This window comes from Neurospora crassa, linkage group I, assembly GCF_000182925.2.
Source record: "Neurospora crassa OR74A linkage group I, whole genome shotgun sequence".
Classification (NCBI taxonomy): domain Eukaryota; kingdom Fungi; phylum Ascomycota; class Sordariomycetes; order Sordariales; family Sordariaceae; genus Neurospora; species Neurospora crassa.
In genome coordinates this window covers 323,408-345,724 of record NC_026501.1, presented here as the reverse complement: position 1 = coordinate 345,724, position 22,317 = coordinate 323,408, and the positions used below count along the sequence as shown (strand labels likewise).

The 22,317-nt window shown below is 54.5% G+C and overlaps 6 protein-coding genes across 6 annotated transcripts; 4 read left to right on the top strand and 2 right to left on the bottom strand.

Moving 5' to 3' along the window:
* Nucleotides 1-189: 189 nt before the first annotated feature.
* Nucleotides 190-2,117, top strand: NCU08120 (mitochondrial ribosomal protein DAP3). The gene is made up of 2 exons (XM_958786.2): nt 190-1,030; nt 1,111-2,117. The coding sequence occupies exons 1-2, from the start codon at nt 409-411 to the stop codon at nt 1,896-1,898; spliced, it is 1,410 nt and encodes a 469-aa protein (XP_963879.1). The 5' UTR covers nt 190-408; the 3' UTR covers nt 1,899-2,117.
* Nucleotides 2,118-2,237: 120 nt separating this feature from the next.
* NCU08119 (DNA replication licensing factor mcm7) lies at nt 2,238-5,666 on the bottom strand. The gene is made up of 3 exons (XM_958785.2): nt 5,512-5,666; nt 3,032-5,376; nt 2,238-2,721 (listed from the first exon to the last, which is right to left on the bottom strand). Exons 1-3 carry the CDS (start codon nt 5,558-5,560, stop codon nt 2,641-2,643), a joined length of 2,475 nt encoding a protein of 824 aa, XP_963878.1. The 5' UTR covers nt 5,561-5,666; the 3' UTR covers nt 2,238-2,640.
* A 625-nt stretch (nt 5,667-6,291) lies between these two features.
* pex1 (peroxin 1) lies at nt 6,292-10,523 on the top strand. The gene is made up of 2 exons (XM_958784.2): nt 6,292-6,713; nt 6,790-10,523. The coding sequence occupies exons 1-2, from the start codon at nt 6,597-6,599 to the stop codon at nt 10,414-10,416; spliced, it is 3,744 nt and encodes a 1,247-aa protein (XP_963877.1). The 5' UTR covers nt 6,292-6,596; the 3' UTR covers nt 10,417-10,523.
* A 470-nt stretch (nt 10,524-10,993) lies between these two features.
* Nucleotides 10,994-13,550, top strand: NCU08117 (hypothetical protein). The gene is made up of 3 exons (XM_958783.2): nt 10,994-11,327; nt 11,465-12,634; nt 12,788-13,550. Exons 1-3 carry the CDS (start codon nt 11,145-11,147, stop codon nt 13,460-13,462), a joined length of 2,028 nt encoding a protein of 675 aa, XP_963876.1. The 5' UTR covers nt 10,994-11,144; the 3' UTR covers nt 13,463-13,550.
* A 2,086-nt stretch (nt 13,551-15,636) lies between these two features.
* On the top strand, nt 15,637-17,067 carry NCU08116 (hypothetical protein; the record flags this gene model as incomplete). Its single annotated transcript, XM_958782.1, has 1 exon — nt 15,637-17,067. One exon carries the CDS (start codon nt 15,637-15,639, stop codon nt 17,065-17,067), a length of 1,431 nt encoding a protein of 476 aa, XP_963875.1.
* Nucleotides 17,068-17,155: 88 nt separating this feature from the next.
* Nucleotides 17,156-20,722, bottom strand: msh3 (mutS ortholog 3). Its single transcript, XM_958781.2, has one exon. The coding sequence runs from the start codon at nt 20,660-20,662 to the stop codon at nt 17,225-17,227; it is 3,438 nt and encodes a 1,145-aa protein (XP_963874.1). The 5' UTR covers nt 20,663-20,722; the 3' UTR covers nt 17,156-17,224.
* Between the last annotated feature and the right edge of the window lie 1,595 nt (nt 20,723-22,317).

Genomic DNA, 22,317 nt, shown 5'->3' with positions numbered 1-22,317 from the left:
TCTGGATCTACTGAAAATTTAGGCGGTAACAGGCGGCAGATGCGAGCTTGGAGATGGTGCGGGACCGCTGCCAATTGCAATCTGATGTTCTCATTGGCTGGAAGACCCCAAACAGGCAAACCACCGACTTCTTGGCGCCGGGGAATTTGGAGGCACTGGTCGCCAAGTAGGTCGAGTTGGTCCGAGCTTGCGAACTTTCCAACGCGCGCCCGCTCCCGCTCCGCTTGCCGTGTGCCCGGGCATCACAGGTCCCCGTCCCCGTCCCGGTTTGTTGTGTTGACTTGCGACGATATTATTTGCCCGGGGTAGTTTTCCACGGGCTCTCAGCTGTGTTTCAACCACACCACACACCACCCACAGCAGTCCGATCGACCGACCGTCTGACCGGCCGACCACCCGCCCGCACACATGTCGGCGTCCAACTGCCTGAGGTGCCTCGTGCGCCCCTCGGCCGTGGCCCTGGTCCCCCGCCAGATGCTCCAGGTCGGTGGTGGCAGCCTCACCTTCACAGCGACCGCCGCCACCAAGGGCGCCTCCTCCGCCAACACGGGAGGCCGACAGAACGCCAACCGCCCCCAGAAGCTGCGCTTCAAGAAGACCAAGAAGAAGAACGTGGTATCCTCGGGCAAGCCGCCTCTGCCCGGCGAGCGCAAGGCCTACCGCAAGAAGATTGTGCTCAGCAACAACAATGCCCTGCCCGTGCCCGGCCTCGAGACCCTGCGCCCCAACGACCTGGCCAAACAGGACAATGTCGGCTCCGTCAAGGCCCTGCCCGAGGATGTGGTCGACGCCCTGCGCGCCATGGAGGCCTTCAAGCCCACGCAGTGCTGGGGCATCTTCCGCCAGCCCTCGGTGCTCATCCGCCAGGAGACGGTCGACCTGACCAAGAAGATGAAGGCGGCTGGTGCCGACGGCAAGACGATCCGCATGGTCATTGAGGGCAACAGGGTAACGGGCAAGAGCTTGCTGCTGCTGCAGGCCATGACGCATGCGTTTATGAACGACTGGGTGGTGTTGCACATTCCCGAGGGTAGGTCTCTTTCCTATTTGTTCTTTCCCTACCATTCAAACTCCATAACTGACATACTGACTTTGTAACGTGAAAAACAGCCCAAGAACTAACCACGGCCGTGACCGAATACGCCCCCATTGAAAACTCGCCGCTCTGGACACAACCCACCTACACGCTCAAGCTCCTGCAATCCTTCAAGCGCGCCAACGAAAAGGTCCTATCGCGCATGAACACGGTCTACTCGCACGCCGACCTCCCGCAAATCATCCCCGTCAACTCGCCCCTGCTGCAGCTCATCAACAGCGCCAAGGAGGCCGACGGCGCCTGGACCGTCTTCCAGGCTCTCTGGCGCGAACTCAACGCCGAGAACGTGCCCGGCCGCCCGCCCATCCTGTTCTCGCTCGACGGCCTCGCCCACATCATGAAGGTGTCGGACTACCGCAACCCGGCCTTTGAGCTGATCCACTCGCACGACTTGGCTTTGGTGAAACTTTTTACCGACTGCTTGTCTGGTGCCACCGTGATGCCCAATGGCGGTGCTGTCCTCGGCGCCACGACGCGCGGAAACTCGCCTAGGAGCGCGAGTATGGAGCTGGCGATTGCGCAGCGCGAGGCGGAGAAAGCGGGCGAAAAGGAGGTCCCGCAGAGGGACCCGTATAGCAAAAAGTACGATGATCGCGTGGAGGCGGTCATGAAGAGCGTGGAGATTCTGAGGCTCAAGGGCGTGAGCAAGACGGAGGCGCGCGGTCTGTTGGAGTACTGGGCCGCGAGTGGCATGTTGAAGAAGAGGGTGGATGAGAGCATGGTGAGTGAGAAGTGGACGTTGAGCGGGAATGGCGTGGTGGGCGAGATGGAGCGGGCTTCGCTTTTGACTATGAAGGCTTGAGTCGGGGTGTGAAGTCTCAGGGGTTCAGGAATGGGAGGGACCCGGAGGGGGGGGAGTATATAGGTGAGAATGTGTGATAGATAGTTGAGTATGATGACTCTTTGTAACTCTAGAAAACAGGGGTTAGTTAGATTGGTGTGTGGGATTGAAAATATCAGCCTGTATTTTTAGTAAGAGATTTAGAGGGTTTATATGACTGACATCTGGCTGGTTTGTCACAATGAGATGAAACCTGAGCGATGCTTCTTTGATCAGATGATTTTGGAAGTATTCCATCGCCAGATGACAGCGTCTATAGTTCAGAACTCCAAATTGGGAACCGCTTCTCTTCATCATCATCAAATTTTCAATTTCAACGGTCTTGGAACTCCAAGAACAACTATGTCTATGCTTCACTCAGTCCTCACTATCGACTCAATTACCGATAATCAGACCAGGACAGCCACAAAAACACGACTTTATTCAAATCTCACTTCAAACCAACTTCACATTTTCACCCACACACTTTTTCAGTACTCAACACCACGTTCAGAAACCCCAAAACTTTAGTCATCATTCCAACCCATACAACGCCCTATTTTGGATGGAAGTAAACAAGACACCCATTCAGAAATAACAAATCACAAAAAATCAGAATCAGAATACCAAAAGGAGCTGAACAAGTTTTCCCTTAAACCCCAACAACAGCAAAAAATCCAGTCACCATCACCATCACCCCCCCCATCTATAACCTCTTGGTCTCTCAGATATCCTCACTACCCTCCCTCTCACCCCCCGCAGTGATAAACACCAGTCTCGTTCCATTGCCAGCCGTTTGCCAGACCTGTTTTTGGTAAAAAAAAAATCTCATTAGCATCACCATCACTCTAGGGACAAGTAAGGGGTGGAAAGAAAAAAAAAAGAGAGAAAGAGAAAGAGTGAAAGAAAGGGGGAAAAAAGGGGGGGGAGGGGGGGGGGGGGGACAAAAAAGACAGAAAGGGGAAAGAATGGAAGTACGAAAGGGTAAGAAAAGAAGGGGAAAAAAAGAAAGGGGAAAGAAAGACTAGAAGGGGAAAAGGAAAGAAAAAGGAACAAAAGAAAGGAAAAAAAAAAAAGAAGAGAAAGTAAAAAAAAGGGGGCAAAAGAAAACTCACATCCAAATCAGTATACTCATCCAACGCACTCAACCACTGCTGCTCCGTAAAGCCCTTGGCAATCACCCGTTCCTTGACCTTTCTCAAACTCATCTCCACCCCAAACTCATCTTCTTCTTCCTCTTCTGGGGTATCATCAGGTCTGCACGCTCCACTATCCGCCAACCCCTTCACAAGGTTATAAATCCTACTACTAGCATTCATTGCCCTCTTATTGCCAGTATTCCTATCATCCTGCGCCAACGACTCCTTGCTAGCTTCCACGAGACGGAGAGCTTCATCAACATCATCTTGCGTGACGGTGTTGCTGAACCTAAGCCGAGCCAAAGCCTGCGCAAGACGGACGACACCTAGCAAAGTACGCGGCGTGGTATGGCCAAAGTTCTGGTTCTTCTTCTCTGCGCGTTTCTGCTGTGCGCGCAGGCGGACGTAGGTTTTCACCATGTATTCGGAGACTGCTTGCGGGACGACGGGGCGGTACTCGCGGGCTTTGGCGACGTAGGCACGGACTTCCTCGGGGGAGAAGACGGATGAATCCGGTCCGGTGCCCGTGCCAATGTCGGGGTGGCGGTTGTGCATGTGCACGTAGGCGACGTGCTTGGCGAGTTGGGCGTCCGTGTCGCGCGTGGGCGTGTCGAGGAGGAGGAACATGATGTCGAAACGGGAGAGTAAAGCGGCGGGGAGGTTGATGTTCTCGACGGCCGAGAGACGGGTGTTGTACCGCCCGTAAAGCGGGTTGGCGGCCGCGAGGATGGAGGTGCGCGCGTTGAGAGTGGTGGAAATGCCGGCCTTGGAGATGGAGATGGTTTGTTGTTCCATGACTTCGTGGATGGCGGTGCGGTCGTTGTCGTCCATCTTGTCGAACTCGTCGATGCAGCAAATGCCGTTGTCGGCGAGCACGAGGGCGCCGCCTTCGAGAACCATTTCGTCTGTCACGGGGTCGCGCATTACGGCGGCGGTGAGACCAACGCCCGAGGAACCGCGGCCAGACGTATACACGCCGCGCGGGGCTACCTTGGAGATGTACTTGAGCAGTTGCGATTTGGCCACACCGGGGTCACCCATCAGGCAGATGTTGATGTCGCCGCGGATCTTCATGCCGTCGCCGACTTCCTTAGTGACACCGCCGACCAACAAAAGGAGGAGGGCCTTCTTGACGTCGAGGTGGCCGTAGATTTCGGGGGCGATGGACTTGGCGAGGTACTCGTACGTGTTGCCGGTCTGTTGGAATTTGGCGATACGGCGGAGCAGGGAGGGGTCGATCTGCATCTCGGTGTAGGCTTTCTTGTGCTGGACAATGTGGTGGGCCTCGAGGTAGGTGTCGGTTAGCAGACCGGCGCGCATGGCCTTGAAGCCGGTATAAGGAGTAGGGAGGAAAATTCCCGAGATGTCGACAATGTCACCGGGGTGGACATTTCTGACCAGACTGCCGTACGCAAGCACGGTAAGGGTACGGGGAATCTGACCGATGGGGACCTGCTCGGCGAGTTCCTGGATCTTGATCTCCTGGAAGGGCAGGAACTTGGAAGCCCGCGACGACGGGTACAGCTGACCTTTGGCCTGGTTCTCCTTGCAGTCCTTGGATGGGCAGAGAGTCAGGGGGGCGTACTGCTTGTCGGTGACGGGCTGGAAGATTTCGCAACCGCAGCGGTCGCACGTGTAGGCGCCAACCTGGACAATGGGCTTGACGTCGGACACACGGGTAGCAATACCGCGGATGGTGATCAGGTGGCCGAGATGATCGCCGCGCACTTGGCGGACCGACAGGGCTTTTTGGGGCCCATCAGCAGTCATGGTCCGGGGCTTGAAGACGAGGGTGTAGCGGCGGGTGAGCTGGGCGGGGTATGTGTCGTTGAGCATGTCGGGGTCGCGCAGGTTCTCGGCGGCCTCGGTGAGGGTGCGGTTGCGCTGTTGGCGGTTGGCCATGAGGACGTCGAGCACATCGTCCTTGAATGTGATGTCGTTGCTGGTTTGGGGCATCAGCTTGTCGACGGCGCGCGAGAGCACCTCGACGTAGTGCTTGGTGTTGCGCTCTACCGACTCAACCAGCTTGAGGCCCTCGTTGACGTCCTCCTCCCATGACTGCAGGTCGTCCAGGTCGATGACTATCTCGTTGATCTTGCGGTCGGCCAGTTCCTGGAGAAGCTCCTTGTACTTGTGGCGGGGGGCGCGTCTCCTCGCTCTTTCGGAGCGGCGCTGTTGCTGGGCATCGTCGTCGTCGTCGTCGTCCATAAAGTCATACTCGTCGCTGAGGTCGTCCTCGTTGATGTCGATGTTGCCTAGCGCATGGGTGATGGAGTCTTGGGGCGAGGTCTTGAAGTCGTCGAGAAAGTTTTCGAACGCGGCTGTTGTTCGAATCGTTGTGGTTAGCGCCCAGCCTGCCTCTTGCTTGCAATCCATCCTCCGCGCTTCGATCGAGAAGCCATCATCAAATCAAAGTTTTCCCTCGTCGTAATTGAAATTATTTAGTCACCACCTACACATTTGCGCGTCGTAGTCGACGGGGGCGGGGTATCTGAGGAGCGCCATGGTGAGAGATGTGGTGGGTGGGATAGTATGGCGCAACTCGGTGTGTGGTCAAAGGTCTGGCTGGGGATTGTTTTGGTTGTGTTGCGATGGGGAATTCGACTTTGTTTTGTTGGACGAAGGATGTCAACATTGATTGAATGGAGGAGCATGAAAGAGTGGGTCCTCTGTCCATTCAGTTGACTCCACTGTCGCGGTTCGAGTCGCGATGAGACGCGGTCCGGCAAAGGAATCTTTAATGGGCCAAGGTACTTACATGCATCCCTACCTCTACTCTAGACACTGGAGAATGCCCCTGGCAGGTGGCAGTGAGTGGCAGGAATGAGTTATACAGGAGGCGTGTCAGTGTTGTCCAGGAACATGATTATCGACTTGAGCCTCATAACATGTCAACCATAAGAGTGTGAAGTGAAGTACCATCTCATGGCATTGAGTTGCTGGAAACAGGTTATACTTCATATCCCACGTTCGTACTCATCTATACAGTTTCAATGCCTCAGATTTGGCCTCTTTCTCCAGTTTCCATCCGGATATCTTCTCCCTTCAACATGATGGCTTCTTGATGCTCATGTATTCCCCTAACAATTCCATGCGGCTGTACCTGCGCTGGGACATGCCCGAAACCCCCTGTACCAGGTCGTGGCGTGCCTCGGCACATGCAAACTGGGGACAGCTGGAGAAGCTCCAATCGGGCTCCAGCCGCGGCTCCAGGTTCTCCCCAATCAGCTGAAAACAACACCAATCATGCCCCTGGATCTCCGCCCAAGACAACAAGAACCCGGGGATTGATGGGGCGGATGGATTCCCGTTGTTCGGTGTAATTGTTAGACTAGTAGGTCGACTCAGCCAACTAAGCTACCTAGTGACCTTCGCTAGGTACGGTCAGGACCCTTTCATCTGTCATCTCATCATCGCCTATGCCAAACACCACGACGACAGCATCATCACCACCACCACCACCACCACCACCACCATAACAAGTAGTCGACACGGACGACGACGACGACGACGACGACGACGACGACAGCAGCCACCCACCATGGCTCCCAGAAAGAACGCGCAGTCTACCGCTGCCGAAATCTCCCTGGTCCATCTCCAAAACTGCTTCGTCAACCTGCCACCGTCACTGGCCTCCCTGCTCTCCAATGTCAACACGGTAAGACCCCCAGTCAGAAGAAGAACCATGGAATGCCACTGGAGACTAGCTGACACAGAACCACCCTCATGGATAGCCCGCCCAGAATGTCATCGTCGAGCTCAACTACCGCGTCCAGTCGACCCCTGACGCCATCGCTTCAGGCGCCCCCGCCTCGGTCACCAAAAACATCTTTGTAGGCTGGACCGGCATGCCCAGCAAGCGCAAGGTCAACCCCATGGTCGGGAGTCACGGCATCGACAGGACACGCTCGACTTCGTCCCGCGACCAGGAAATCCCCCTCGTCGAGATCGACACCACCCTGGCCGGCACCCTGGGCCTCAAGGAAGGACAAAAGGTCATGGCCACAGTACACTTCGACCCGCCCATGGCCACCACCGTCAACATCGAGCCCCTTACACCCGACGACTGGGAGATGATTGAGCTCCACGGCACCTTCCTCGAAGACAACCTCCTATTCCAAGTCCGCGCCATCCCCAACCCCGTCTACGCTCCCGGCGGCCTTCCCTCAATACCCCATCCCCTCACCCTACACTTGTCGCAAACGTCAAAGGCCAACATCAAGGTCATCTCCATCGATCCGCCTCTACCCCCAGACGCCCCATGCGCCAAGATCGCCCCCGACGCCGAGATCATCGTGGCCCCCAAGGTCCGCTCCAAGACACGCAACAGCAAGGATAACAGGAGTGTGGGTGGAAACTCCAAAAAGAGCGCCAAGAGTTCGGCAAGCACAAGCAGGAGAAAGAAGGAGGACAAGAAGCCGCCCGTGTTTTTGAGGGGTATCGACCGGAAGCATCTTCAGGAATGGTTCGACGACGAGAAGCCGACCGACGATCTGAGCGTATGGGTTGACCGCGACTTGTTGACGACCGGAGACTTGAAGGGCGCCAAGCACGTATCTGTTACCGTGGTGCGCCCAGCTGGCCTACAACCAACCACCGATGCCCCTGTTCAGCCAGAACAGGTCGATCCGGCTTCGGCACCATCAACCAAAATCGTGGCTCACCTCCGCGGATGGGACGACCCACCTGATGGACAAGTAGCTGCTCTTTCGTCGCCTCTGGCTGCGGCACTGGGAAGCCAGGGTATGGTGGGCGGAGTGGTCAAGCTTGAGGTGGCTTCGTCTCCTTTAGGCAAGAAGAGCGTGGACAAGGACGGTGTTTCGCGCGCTTCGCTCACAAAAATCAACATCTATCCGTTCGCTTCACCCAAAACTGTGGCTTCTGCTGGTTTAAAGTTTGGTGGTCAGTCCAAGGCGGAAAAGGAGGAGGCGGCTAAGCAGGTCAACCACATCTACGGGTCTGAGGGCAATGGGTTACTGTCTGGACCTATCACGGATGGTCAGGTGCTGGCGCTCTACGATGGGTTTGACTGTCCCCGTGGCTGGGAGGGCGGTATCATCAAGTTTGAGCCTGCGCCTGCCACTCAGGCATCCGGAAAGAAGCCTCTGAGCTGGGTTATGGGGTCTGACTGGAAGGTTCCCATTTCCGTCCAGGCGCCTATCGGCAAGCCGGCGTGGTTGACAGAGGGCGAAGTTAACTTGGCTCTTGAGACCTCTGACTCTTTACTCGTGGGCATTGATTCGTTACTCGAAAAGTTGCAATTGCACTTGACCCATATGTCTTCGGTACTTCTTACCGGCGGTCAGGGTTCTGGCAAGACATCTGTGGCACAGTCCATTGCCCGTACCTTGCGGTCAACCCAGCTATATCACACTACCTACTTCCCGTGCACAAAGCTTGTCAATGATGAGAGCAGGATATCCAACATCAAGGAGACCCTTAACCACCTGTTTATGGCAGCGAGCTGGGGCGCCAGACTGGGCGGTAAGGCTGTTGTTGTCTTGGATGATCTTGACAAGCTTTGCCCGTCAGAACAAGAACTGCAAGTCGGAAACGACAATGCCCGGAGCAGGCAAATCAGTGAAGCGATCTGCTCCATGGTTAAGCAATACTGCGGAAGAGACAGCAACGTCGTTTTGCTTGCTACCTGCCAGGGCAAGGACTCACTTCACAACGTCATAGTCGGCGGCCACGTCGCCCGTGAAATCGTTGACCTGAGTGCTCCCGACAAGGAGACGAGACGCCGCATCATGGAAGCCCTCACCAAGAAGGACGCGGTGCCAGTAGAGAGAACCACTGGCGAAATTGCCGATGGAGATCTCGACAGTCGCCCGCCCACCCGCGACGGCAGCACCACCGGCGGCGAAGACGGCGACGGCTGGATGGAAGGCTCTAACCAATTCCCGTCCAAGAAGGCCTCCAAAAAGTCCAGCGGCTTTGTCCTTGACGCCGACCTCGACTTCCTCGACATCGCCGGCCAAACCGACGGCTACATGCCCGGCGATCTCATTCTCCTCATCTCCCGCGCCCGCAACGAAGCCCTCAGCCGGTGCGTAGGTGAAGCTCTCGACAAGGATGTCTCCACCATCCACCTCGCGCGCGCCGACTTTGACGCCGCCATCTCCGGCTTCACGCCCGCCTCCCTGCGCAACGTCACCCTCCAAAGCTCATCCACTACATTTGCCTCCATCGGCGGCCTCCAGGAAACGCGCCAAATCCTCCTCGAAACCCTCGAATACCCCACCAAATACGCGCCCATCTTCGCCCAGTGTCCTCTGCGCTTACGTTCCGGTCTGCTCTTGTACGGCTACCCAGGCTGCGGCAAGACCCTTCTCGCCTCTGCCGTCGCCGGCGAATGCGGCCTCAACTTCATCTCCGTCAAGGGTCCCGAGATTCTCAACAAGTATATCGGTGCCTCGGAGAAATCCGTGCGCGACCTCTTTGAGCGCGCCTCGGCCGCCAAGCCATGCGTTTTGTTTTTCGACGAGTTCGACTCCATCGCTCCCAAGCGTGGCCACGATTCCACGGGCGTTACCGATCGCGTGGTCAACCAGCTTTTAACGCAGATGGACGGTGCCGAAGGACTGTCGGGTGTTTACGTGCTAGCGGCCACTTCGCGACCGGACCTGATTGATCCCGCGCTGTTACGTCCCGGTCGTTTGGACAAGTCTTTGCTGTGCGACTTTCCTAACCTGGAGGATAGGCTGGACATCATCAAGGCTCTTACGCACAAGGTCCGTGTCGCCGAGGAAGTCTGGTCCTCGGAAAAAGATTTGCTGGAGCTGGGTAAGCGCACAGACGGGTTCACTGGTGCGGATCTGCAGGCGTTGGTGTCGAATGCGCAGTTGGAGGCTATTCATGATGCTCTGGCTGATATGGGCACGGGTATGGTTTCGCATGCTCGTCGGGGGGTGGAGTCCAAGTCATCGGGGAGGAACGACTTTGTGCAATTCCGGTATGGAGATGATGTTGATGGGTCCTTGACTCAGTCCACCTCCGCTCCAAGAACCAGAGCCGCAGAGTTAGCGGAAAGGGCGGCCATCAGCGCTAAATTGGAAACACTCAAGATGATGCAGAAGAAGGCGGCTAGACAGGCTGCTGCTTCTGGCCAAACAAATGGAACGGATGGTGGCAAGGCAGTCAATGGCAAGGCGGGTAGTGGAAAGGAGGATGCTGGTCCGCAGGTGGTGGTGAATTGGAAGCATTTGTACAAGGCGCTGGATGCTACGAGGGCGTCCATCAGTGTCAAGGAGAGGAAGAGGTTGGAGAGGATTTATCATGAGTTTGTGGTGGGCAGGAGCGGGGAGATGAGGGATGGGCAGGCGAGTAATGAGATTGGGGGGAGGAGTAGTTTGATGTAGGGGAGGAACTGAGCTTTTGGTTAGGTAGGTTAGAAGAAAAAAGTGTGTAATGTATAGATCTAGAATAGCAGTCGAAGATATAAAAGTAAGAAGGGTTAATTAGTTGAGTTGTGGTTTTTGGTTACGTGGCTGGTGAGGGGGTTCCCGACAGCCGCCGCCGGTTTGTTTACTTTGGGAACTCTGGAAATTCAGGGGCTCACCTCACAACCCCGAAGCCGGCTCTCGGGGGGACAGCCGTCAGCGGCGATTATCGTTTGTCAGCATACGTTTCAGTGGATACGACGGACGGCTGACGGCTGCCTGGAACTAGTAGAGTTGCTCAGCGGCGGGCGTCCCAGGTTACTTAGGTCAGTTCCCGGAAGGGCCACCGTGGCAGCCGGACCACGATCCCCTGTCTGGGCCTATCTGTGACTGTAACGGCTATCAGATGGTTCAGCGCGAGGGGGGGGGGGGGGGGGGGATGATGGGATGCAATGAAACGCTCCGACTTACTCAGCCCTAAGTTTTAAACTTTTCTCGCTCTTCTGGAGAAAAACATTTTAGGAAACTGATATATGTAGGTAAGTCCTTCACATCCTTTACTTTTACACAATTCCTCCCAATTGACATTTTTTTCTGGAACAGATAAAGGCCGGTCCTAGCTGGATATCACTCACTCACTTACTAACCCACTCACTCACAACCAACACCAACACCATCACCCATAAAGGGAGGAACAAACCGCCAATATGCCAGTCAAACCCATCACCACCCCCCTCGGCCACTCCCTCCCTCCTCATACTCCGCACGCCCTCACTGTCCACCTCCCCGGGTGGGACACCTTCATCCGGCTCCGCGATGGCGACCAGGAAATAGGCAAGCAGCTTAGGAGCATGTATCCGCGGTTTTCACCCCTTTCGTGTGTGAAGGAGGTTCGTTTGCCCCTTTTCTTTTCCCTCTCTCTTCCCCTTCCCTTCAACCTTCTTTTCCACTTCCCTTTGTCCATCTCTTTCCCCTTCCCTTTCTCGTTGTCACTGCACTTTGGGTATTTTACTAACAAAGTAAACAGCTCGGCATCAAACTCCTCACCCACCTCTCTTTTGCGTATCCAGAATCAGACTCAGGCATCTCCCCCACCACCCACGGCTGTCTCCCATTCACTTCCCCCGACGCTTTTGCACTCGCCGCAGCGCACTGTATTTCTCATCATCGACCTGCTGAACATCGGTATAGCGAAAGTGAACTTTCGAAAGTGGAGTTTCGGGTTGTTGAATTTCGGGGGGTCCGTCTCGTTCCTGACTCTGATTCTGACTCTGACTCTGACGCCGATGCGACTGCTCCTGCACTTACTCCTGCGACGGAAAAGGAAAAAGTCAGGCTGTACCTGGTCATCTACCCGCTCCCCAAAGCAAAAGGGATCATGGGCATCTGGACCAATCCCGGTATAGGCATTTCTACTCGTCTCGCTGAAATTCTGCTTCCGCTCGTGCCGTCCTCCGATGGTTCTTTGCCCGAGGCCGAAGCCGAGACGAAGCAGGAGACGAAGCAGGAGCAGGAGCAGGAGCAGAAGCAGAAGCAGGTCAAGGTGTTGGACTGGAAAGCCAAGGGGTCAGATTTCATCATTTCCGGTGGTACTCCCATCAAGGAAGACATACCCGAACCAACGTACCTCCCCGAAAGCGACGCGCACGAAAAACTACGGGAACGAATCGTCGCGCTCTGTCAGCGTATTCCCCGCGACATCGAACTTGCCTCCCGGTTAACGACTAAAGACGTGTTCTTGTACACTACAGGTATGGCGGCTGTGTTTCGTCTGCAGGAGGCCTTCTTCAAATCTGGTAGGAGAGGACCGGTGGTGGCGCTGGGAGCGGTGTTTCATTCTACGTTTCACTTGTTTGAGGAACTGGAGGGGACTACTACCACCAATGGTGAAGAACAGGTGGAAGGGTTCAAGCACTTTGGGGAGTGTGAGGATTCGGAAAAGGTGATGGATCAATTGGAGGAATATGCAAAGGGATTGAAGGAAAAGGGGAGGACGGTAGGATACTTGTTTGTGGAGTTTCCTAGTAATCCGCTTTTGGTGAGCGTGGATTTGGGGAGGTTGAGGAAGATCGCTGATGAGTACGACTTCCCGGTTGTTGTGGACGACACGGTCGGGTCGTTTTGCAATCTCGATGTGTTGCCGGTGGCGGACGTGGTGGTTTCGTCTTTGACGAAGACGTTTAGTGGGTTTGCCGATGTAAGTCAATTCCCTTTGCTAGATTTTACCCCTTTTCGGGTGTTGTCTTTCCCTCGTTTTGATGTTTCCTCCATTCCCCTGCTTTGTCATCCCTCTTTGTATCTCAACAACAACCTCTTTCCTCCGAAGAGCGCATACTGACTATCAACAAAGGTCATGGCCGGCTCAGTCCTCCTCTCCCCCTCCTCGCGCTACTTCCCCCTCCTCTCCTCCACCCTCACCACCACGCACCACAACGCCCTCTCCCCATCCGACGCCGCCCACCTCCTATCCAACTCCTCCTCCTACCTCGCCCGCTCCAACACGCACAACCTCAACGCCCAAAAGCTCGCCTCTTTCCTGCACACTTATTCCACCACCCACCAATCCCCCCGCGTCATCTCCCGCGTTCTCTACCCCTCTATTCCCTCCACCACATCCTCCACCCCGGGCACCGCTTACTACGAGCAATACATGCGCTCCAGTACTGCCCCCGCGCCCACTGGCCCGCCCTACGACGAGATGGAGGGCAACGACTCCTTCACGCCCGGCTTCGGCTGTCTGCTGTCCATCAATTTCTCCTCAAAGAAAGTGGCAAAGGCGTTTTACGACCATTTGCATGTCCACCAAGGTCCCCATCTCGGCGCACATCTGTCAATTACCTTGCCTTTCAACGACTTGCTGTGGGGTGCAGAGGAGAGAGAGAGAAAGTATCATGCGGGGTATGGAGCGGTGCCGGAGCAGGTCAGGGTGAGTGTTGGGTTGGAGGAGTGGGAGGACTTGAAAGAGGTGTTTGAGGAGGCTTTGAAGTATGCTGAGGAGGAAGCTGTGAAGGAGGCTGCCTGCTGAGGAGGAAGGATTGATGGGCTTGTAGTGTGTGTGTTTAGGTAGTGATTCCCCCTCGTTGTATTGACTACTAGGTATGATGAAGATGTACTAGAAGACTGAATGTCAATTTGCGTTCAATTGTTATATCTAGTGGTATAGTGGTGAGAGGTGTCGAGTGTACCTCCCAATTTAAGTAGAAATGCTGTATCCAACAGAGGATGATAAGCAAACTCCTGGCCTCGCTTCTTCCTTATATATTTCTTCCCTTCGTTAGTTACGTGGCCAAAGATGCCCCGCTATTCTCACCTTTTACACTCACTGCATTACAAGTACGGTCTGTCTCTTTCTTCTCCTACTAGACTTCCAACCTATATAGGCACCAGATCTCCAGCATAACCACCTAAACCCCCGAGACCGAACCTTTTAGTCGACCTTTGCGAACTATCAAGAATGCGTCTCAAGGTTGATGAGCCCAGTACCGAGACTGTTAATTCCGAGATCCAGCAGCAAGAAACACTCCCCGAGAATGCGCCAGGAACCCGTTCAGAACGCCTTTTGGACTCTCGATACAACTCTCGAAAGCGTCCAAGAGACAAGCGCTGTTCTCTCCACGCTCTCTAATCCCCGTCAAAAGGCATTACCATTGACCAAGCAAGATCAATAAATTTACGGCCTTTTCTGGTTCTACGGTTACAATAAATCAAGTAGGATTTGAGCAGGCAGGCTGGTAAAATAGGTAGGTAGGCAAAGAGGAAGTGTTTCGTCTCCCACAGAGCTTGCCAAAAGTACACTCAGTTTAGTGGATTCGAAGGAGAAGAGTAGAGGCGAAGAACGATCTGGGGAGCAACGAGAGAAGACCGACATGACCAGTGCGCATCCTTTCCCTTGAAGTATACCCTATGTGATGGAAGGGAAATCTCCAAAGATACCTGTACTTATGACGACGACGAGAGAGAGCTCCCTTGAGCACTCAGTGACAGCGAACATGAAAGCCATTTCCACGCAAAGTGGTTAAGTTGGGTGCCCTGGGTGTTGGGTTCGAGTTGCGACTGGGAAGTAAGTACTTGGAAGGAAGGAGACCGGGACTGCCTGCGGCTGGCTCGTGTTTTATTCAAGTAAGGGAGGAAGGCACACCTGGGTACCTAGAGGTATATAAGCACCCCTTCCGTACCTGTTTCCAACAACCCCCGCAAGCTGGTAAACTCAGTGGCTCCGTGGTGTAGTGGTAGCACAGCCTTTGACGTCTGCTCCTAAGCAATGGTAAGGCCGGATATACGGCGGGACGGCAGGCCTCAGGTTCGACCCCGAGAGGTGGCAATTGAGTTTATCAGCCCATTATTTTTTGTTATTTTTCCCTCGGGTATCTGTATCCTCCCCATCCACCACCACTTTCCTCTCCTTCTTGATCAAATATGTGTTTTCTTTATACCGTCGCGAGATCTCAGCGGGCTTCATGGTGTATTTTATAATTTTCCCTCGTTGTGACCACGAATGATGAGAAGGAGGTGCTTGTGCCATCGATCTGCGTTTTGAGGTTTTGTGGATATGTTCTAGGTGGTGGTGAGAGGTTGAGCGTACCTTCCAACTGAAAGCTGGTTCACTCCGTGCTGTCGTCACCCCAATACAGGCAAAGCATTACCTCGCTCCTTCCGTATTCGTCTCTGACTTCGTCAATGACGTGGCCAAAGAGCCGGCCTTCTCTGCCCCGCCTTCTTCGGTTTCCTTTGCACTCGCTCATCACAGTCAGCCGTCTCTTCCATGCTCTGCCTCTCCCTCGACCCTCATTCCTCTCTCTACTTTGTACTCAGTCGCGCCTTGTCTCATTTGCCTGGTAACCTACTACTTCCAACTTGCGCATCAGTTACCATCGTTGGGTGCTTGCTTGCTCATCCTCCAATTTTGAGCTTTACAAGCCAAGGTAGGTGTTTCTTCCGTACGTCTTCATTACTTCAAACTCTTTCCATACTTGCTGAGGCATCCAGAGCCTCAAGTAGTCGCGTTAGGAATCAGAGATCTACATCTCAACGGGCGGTCCTTCCCAACATTTGCTCATGATCACGACTGTGACATGGCGCTGGAAGAACCACGATCCTGGCTCACTTGAGGTGTGGTTGCCTTTCACGGATCAGAATGCTAACAAGTGTATATATCCCTATTTCCAGACTTCCAGGTCGTAAAGCTTCCAGATCTTCAGCATGTCTACCCAAAAAAGACCCTCGAGACTCAGCTTTTCGGCCGACATCCGCGATCATCAAGAAAAGCGTCCCAAACTTGAGGACAAATCCAGCACCCAGACTGTTAATTCCGAGACTCAGCAAGAGACACTCCCCGATAACGCATCGGAAACCGTCCAGAACGCCTTTCCAACTCTTGATGAAGCCATCAAAAGTGTCGAAGAGGCATACACCACTTCTGCTGTCCCTCCTCCCAGGACGTCGCCAAGTGAGCCTGATGGATTTGTTTTCTTCTCTGATTCCTCTGCCCAAAATGGTCAAGCGACCATTGATGACATCAGACCACACCGCGATGGTCGGTCTCCATCACCCAGCGGTGATACACGAATTCCTCTGTGGTGGGATGAGACTCGCGCCTTCAAAGGCGAAATCATCATCGCCACGCGAAAGAAAAACAAGCAAGGCAGTGCGGGAAAAGTTGCCCGACAAGCACAGAAAGCCCCGTTGATGGTGGATGGAAAGCCACAGTTCAATCTGTTTGTTGACGGGTCCTACCAAAGCCCGCAAAACGCGGAACCCAAAATACTTGCCCGCGGCGGCTACGGCGTAGTCTTCCGTAACCCGTACCACGGGCAGGGAGCCGTCGAGTTCGACCATGGCCATAGCAATGAATCCTGGGATAATACCCGCCCTGAGCTCAATACCCAGGAGGATGATTTGAAAAGAAATGACTTCAACATCCGGTCGTGGAGCTCACACCGCGTTTACTCCTCCCGCCACGCCGAGATGGCCGCTGTCTCACAGGCACTCGAGACTGTGATTGCAATAGTCAAGCGCCAACAACCCTCTTCCGGAGTCTCGGTGAACATTTTCTCGGACTGCAAGGATGTCATCAACCGCATTGCTAGACGTCCGGTCCCAGAGAGTGAGGGCATGACCGATGCTGACGCCTTGTCTATGCCACTGCTGCGTGCCATCGTCTGGCAATCTCACTATCTGTTTGATGAGTGGGATTGCAAGGTAAAGCTACGGTGGCTACCAAGGTGCTGCGTGCTAGCTCACAGGCTTGCTGACCATGTTGCGGGATGGTGGAAGAGCGGGGACAAGCACGGGAGCGCTGACGGCGCTGGTGTCATCTTCCAGCAAAAAGACAGGCCTGTCTGGCGGAGGGATGGCATCCTCGATGCACTCCACGGGGATCTCACCAAAGTTGTGGACCGGATTAAGAAAAGAGAGATTAATCGTCCAGCACGTTCTCTACGCGCGCCAAAGCTCAAGAGACAAGAGGGTGGGGATATGCTCGATCGTTTCGCTGGTTCTGCAGTGCAGACGAATTTCAGCAGTGATTCGCTGCTTGAAATGCCGCCAATTTGGGAACGAAGCGGTGCGTTTAGTATGGTAAATGAGGATATGGCCAAGGTCCTGAAGGGTAGGCCGTCCGAGGATGAGTAGAGGAGATGTACTCTGGATCTTTCCAGGATGTGGTTTGATGTGTTGATTATCTGTCGGAGAGAGCTGGTTAGGTACCTACTTGAAGGACTTGAGTCTTATACCACTATATCATGATCCTTTCTCTACCTTTATGTCATAACCTTTAACCCGTAACCACTCACAACTGCTCAACCAACCCCACCAACTGCTCCAACTTCTCCTCTTGATCACCAGGGGCACCTCCCCCATACAACACACCCCCCACCAACCCCATCGCCCCCTTGATTCTCTTTGCCCTCACCTCCTTCTCCAACTCACTCGACTTTCTCGCAGCAACCTCCAACACCTTCCTCGGTATCCTCGCCAGTCTCGCAACATTCAGTCCATACGACCTATGCGCCACACCCGGCGCCAAATCATACAAGAAGGTAATCTCTTCCTCTTCATCCTTATCCGCCCCTGCACCTTCTTGCCCATCCCCATCCCCATCCACCTCCATCGCATCATCATCCATCGAAGTCCTAGACTTATTACTCGCAAACCGCATATGCACACACTCCACTCCCCGTCTTTTCTCCTCTCCCTCACCTACGGTCAAACCCTCCGCCACCCCAGCCAAATCCTGATAATGCGTCACGAACAGCATCAAGCACCCCACGTCCCTAACCACATACTCCAACACGGCACCAGCGATCGCCCGTCCATCATGCGTGGACGTGCCGCGGCCTAGCTCGTCAAGCACCACCAGACTCCGGGGGGTTGCTTGGCGCAGAATGGCAGCCGTCTCGGAGACTTCGACCATGAATGTCGATTCGCCTTTGAACAAATTATCGCGGGCGCCCATGCGGGTGAAGATGGCGTCGGAGAGGGTGAGAGACATGGAAGTGGCGGGCACGAAGGAGCCGATCTGGGCGAGTAAGACCAACAGCGCGACGGCGCGGGTGTAGGAGGATTTGCCGCCCATGTTGGGACCAGTGATTAGTTGGGCTAGGGCTGGCTTTCCAGAGGGACTGGTAGGGTTAGGGTCAGGGGAAGAGGCGGACGAAGACAAAGTGCCGAGGGACATGGTAAATGGGATGTACCCATTGGGCAACAGGTGTTCGGCTATGGGATGTCTGCCTTCGGTGATGGAGAGGAAAGAAGGATGGGAAGAGGGTAGGAAAGTGGGTTTGGTGTAGCCTGGTAATGCAGCGACTGTGCTTAGTGACAAGAGGCAGTCCAAAGTGGATAATGAGGAGACGGCGTCGCGGAGCGGTTGGTACTCCCCTGCTATTTGCGATAGTAGGTCGGAAAAGGCTTGGTCGCAGGCTGAAGCTAGGGATTCCTTGTGTTGATCTCTTTCGGCTATCAACCTCAGTACTGTAGGAGTGTGAAACCGCGAGACTTTCTTGGTTCCGGAGATCTTGGCCCATGAAGCTGGGACGCGCTTGAGGTCCGTGTTGGGTACTTCGATTAGGTACTCGATGCCCGCCACGGTTACGTAGTTGACGGGAACTTTCTTGCCCAGGTCCTTGGCGGCTTCGGAGCGGTGTTCGTCGAGGTCTTGTTCCACAGCTGCGATGCCCAGTTTGTGTTCGGAAATGTCCTCGGTTTCGTGCTGCTCGAGGAAGAAGGCGTACTTGTCGTCTTTGCGGGCGGCTTCGGCGTTGATTTTGGAGAGGTGGGCGGTGACCATGGGGCTGATGGACGGCAGGGTCATGATGGCGGATGTGAGCAAAGTGGAGGAGAAGCCCGTGTCGGCAGGAGATTTGACGCGGGCGTATTCGAAGGAGATCTTTTGGAGGGTTTGTAAAGTTGAGAGGAGTTCGGGGCGGGTGCATTTGCCGTAGTAGATCCTGATCAAACTGCGCTCGAGGTCGGCCTTGATGGACTTGAGCATGTTGACTAGTTTGTCGACCTTGGCGGTGGACTGATTGTTTAGTAGTTCTTCGACTGCCGAGACGCGCTCTTCTAGGCGTTGCTGGTCGAGGAGAGGGCGGCCAATCCATTTGCGGAGGAGACGCTGGCCGAAGCGGGTGTGCGTCTTGTCCAGGGCCCAAAGCAGAGAGCCCTTCTCGGAGTGGTCGGTGGCGTTACGGTAGACTTCGAGAGACTCGAGGGTGGTGCCGTTGATGAGCATGTGTTGGCGTGTGCTGAATGATTGGAAATATTTGGTAAGGTCAAAGATGTGCTGTAGGCCATACTCGGTCAGGTGGGTGATCATGGCCGAGAGACAAATCATGACGGCCTCTGGAAGCTTGAGCACCTTATTGAGCAGAGCTGCTGAGCGTTCATCGCTGTCCTTGGCCTTCCCGGCGTAGAAATCCGTGACGTTCGAGTAAGACTCGGCTGCCATGGTCTTGCTCTTGGGGACTCTCTCGACACGACTCTTGTCACCAAAGACATTGGTGCTGCTGCCGGAGAGATGTTGGATGAGTTTATCAGTGGCTTTGCTGAGGTCGCCGACGATGAGAAACTCGCAGGGAGAAATATGAAGCAGTCGGGTCTCGATCTCCCGCCGCATGAAGCCGTCCTCGAACTCGTCGTAAATGATGTCACCGGTAGCAGGCTGGACGGCAATGATGCCGACATTGACCTTTTCGTCAGTCCCCATGCCCTTGGCCGGGGTCTCTGTCAAACAAAGCAGGTAACCACCAGAGGAAGCACCCGTTGTCTCGCCTGGCTGGTCCAGCTCGCCCGTCTCATCGATATAGGTGCCCTTGGTATAGACATTGGTGAGCTTTCGGACAAAGGGGGCGTTACGGTTATCGCCAGCCTTTTTTAAGGCGGCCGTCTCGATCTGCCGGACTACTCCGACTTTGTACCCGGCAGCAACAAGACGCTTAGCATGGACAGGCAACCGGTGGACGGGTATGCTGGCAGACGCAAAACGGTCGAGGTGGGCTTCGGAAGGGTGTTCGTCGTATCGGAACTTGCCCGGTATACAGACGATGCTCAGTTCTCGGGCCGCGATGCGGGCGTCTTCGCCAAAGAAGCGGAATTTGTACCCGACCTCGACGATCAAGAGTGTATCCATGTGTTTCCGTTTGATTTCGAGGAACTGCAGCTCCATGGGAGTGAGCTTGCCCGTCTTGGCGCCCTTCTTTTTGGCCGTGGTTTTGGGTGCTGGTTCCTCTTCGTCGTCTTCGCCCTCTTCGCCTTCGCCCTCGACGGCAGCGGACTCGGTGTCTCGTTGTCTGTAGCTGAACATGCTGTCGGGGTGACCGAGCTTCTTGACAAACTTTCGGTGGAGTTCTTCCTTCTTTTTGCGTTCGGCGACGTCTTCTTCCTTCTCTTGCTCGTCTTGGGAGGGCCGGCTCGAGTTAAGAGCGTACCGTTCTGTTCGGGAGGAGGAAGAAAGCTTCAGTGAGGCAACGGCGTCTTCGGTGTCTGTTGCTGCCGATGGGCCATTCGACCTGCGCCGTTTGGCATCTCTGGGAACGTCATCTTCGCTATCGTCGGTTTGGGGTTCGGGTCGTTTCCTCGAGGATGTCGACTTGGATGATTTAGACTCGGCTGGTGGCGGCTTCTTGGAGGCGTTTTGGCTGAGGTTGACCAGCGGACTGGTGTTTCGTGGGGTGAAGAAGCTCGAGATGGAGGCCTGTTTCTTGTCGGGGAGTCGTGATGGGCCAGCCATTTTGTGTGAATTGGTGGTTGAATTAAATATCTCGGTGGTCAAATCAATATCAGATGGACGCGGTCATCATCGACGCGCAGTTGCCGCAGTGGACGCGGCCGAGAGTGGGGCTCCATTACAGTGGCTGCAGCGTCTTCACATGATTTCCTGGACAGTGACATGCTGGACCCTAACCCTGGGACAGCAGTCAGAACAAGAGAAGACATCAACATCACTGGCCCTCCTCTTTCCACCAACAAGCCCTCTTCGATGCCAACCCAGGTGGAAAGTAAACAGCCCAGAGCACTTACATAACTTTACACATTTCTCTTTGACTCCATGTGCCTCAGAATATGCCACATTCGCGACCAGGTGGCAGACACGGCAAACCAAGCGAATACCCAAGTGAGTGAGTGGTCTGTGCGCCCTCTTCCCTTGTCCCTCTTTCGGCTTCCCTCCCGAAATGCCGACTTTCTCCAATCTTCTCTTCTCCCCAGATTTCCCCGTCTGCCACTTTTTCCTTCTCCAGACTCTCTTCCCCATAATTCGCCTTCCCCCATACCATTCCCCCGCCTTTCCCCAAGGTTGATCCGACTGGGGTTTCATTTGGACGGAAAAGTATCTTTTTTCACTGTGTCAAATGCTGTCTTGAAGAGTCCTTCATTCCGAGTCAATACATCGATATCGACTCACCCTCTTCTCCCAGAGGTCCATGTCCTTGGGTCAACATACACACTCTCATTCGTCTGGCCGTCATGTCCAGTGTGGCCTCACACACTCGCCTCCAATGTTTCAATGTCAGACAGCATGAAAACCTTTCAACTATCGGCCTCACTTGTTAGCCGAGGTTTGTTTACTTGATCTTTACCGTACCTTTCACCCTGTTTACTATGTATATCTCTGTCTACAGTGGAGTCGGACACCGCGAGTGTCAAAGACCATGATACCATAATGCCATCATCCATCGCCAAAATCATTGCCGATGAAGTGGAGAAGCCACAGTGAATAGTCGTGTGTTTGGGGTGTTTATCCACGATCCACTCGGTCTTGTTCCCTCGACCGGAAAGAGTTCCAGTTCAATGGCCATTGCCGTTTATCCATCGCCAAATACACATTCCACATGGCAACCATGGTGTATATCGAATCTAATGGGTTCCAGAAGCACATGTGTTTGAACCACTCGTCGAGTCCAGACTCCACCATCGTCAAATTCACTGTCAGAAAAATAACCAAAAAAATGTCGGTCCTCGTCCCGAATCTGCGAGCATTCAAAACCAACAATGCCGCGGCTGGGCATCAGACGGGAAAAAAAAGCCAAGACCAACATCGTTCACCTCCAAAAGGCAAAAGCATCGCCCATTCGTCAACATCCCTCGCCATCAACGGCCAAGGGGCACTTCAGGCTAAATGCGTGCCAAGACGGATAATCTTCCCTTGCTCCCACCCTCCCCTCGACACAGAGGTACATCGCGCACTGTCCTCGTCTCATCCGATTTTCTGGGGTATTGCTGGCTGGCAGCTTGGGGAGAGCTGGGGAAGCTGGGGAAAGAAAACCTGGAGAGCTGGGGAATTGGGGTGAGAGCCCGAAGAAGCAAACATGCTTGTCTTCATACGGTCAAGGGCCGGATCTCGTGATCACCAGATGAAGGCTAACACTGTCTCAACAACAGTGTTCG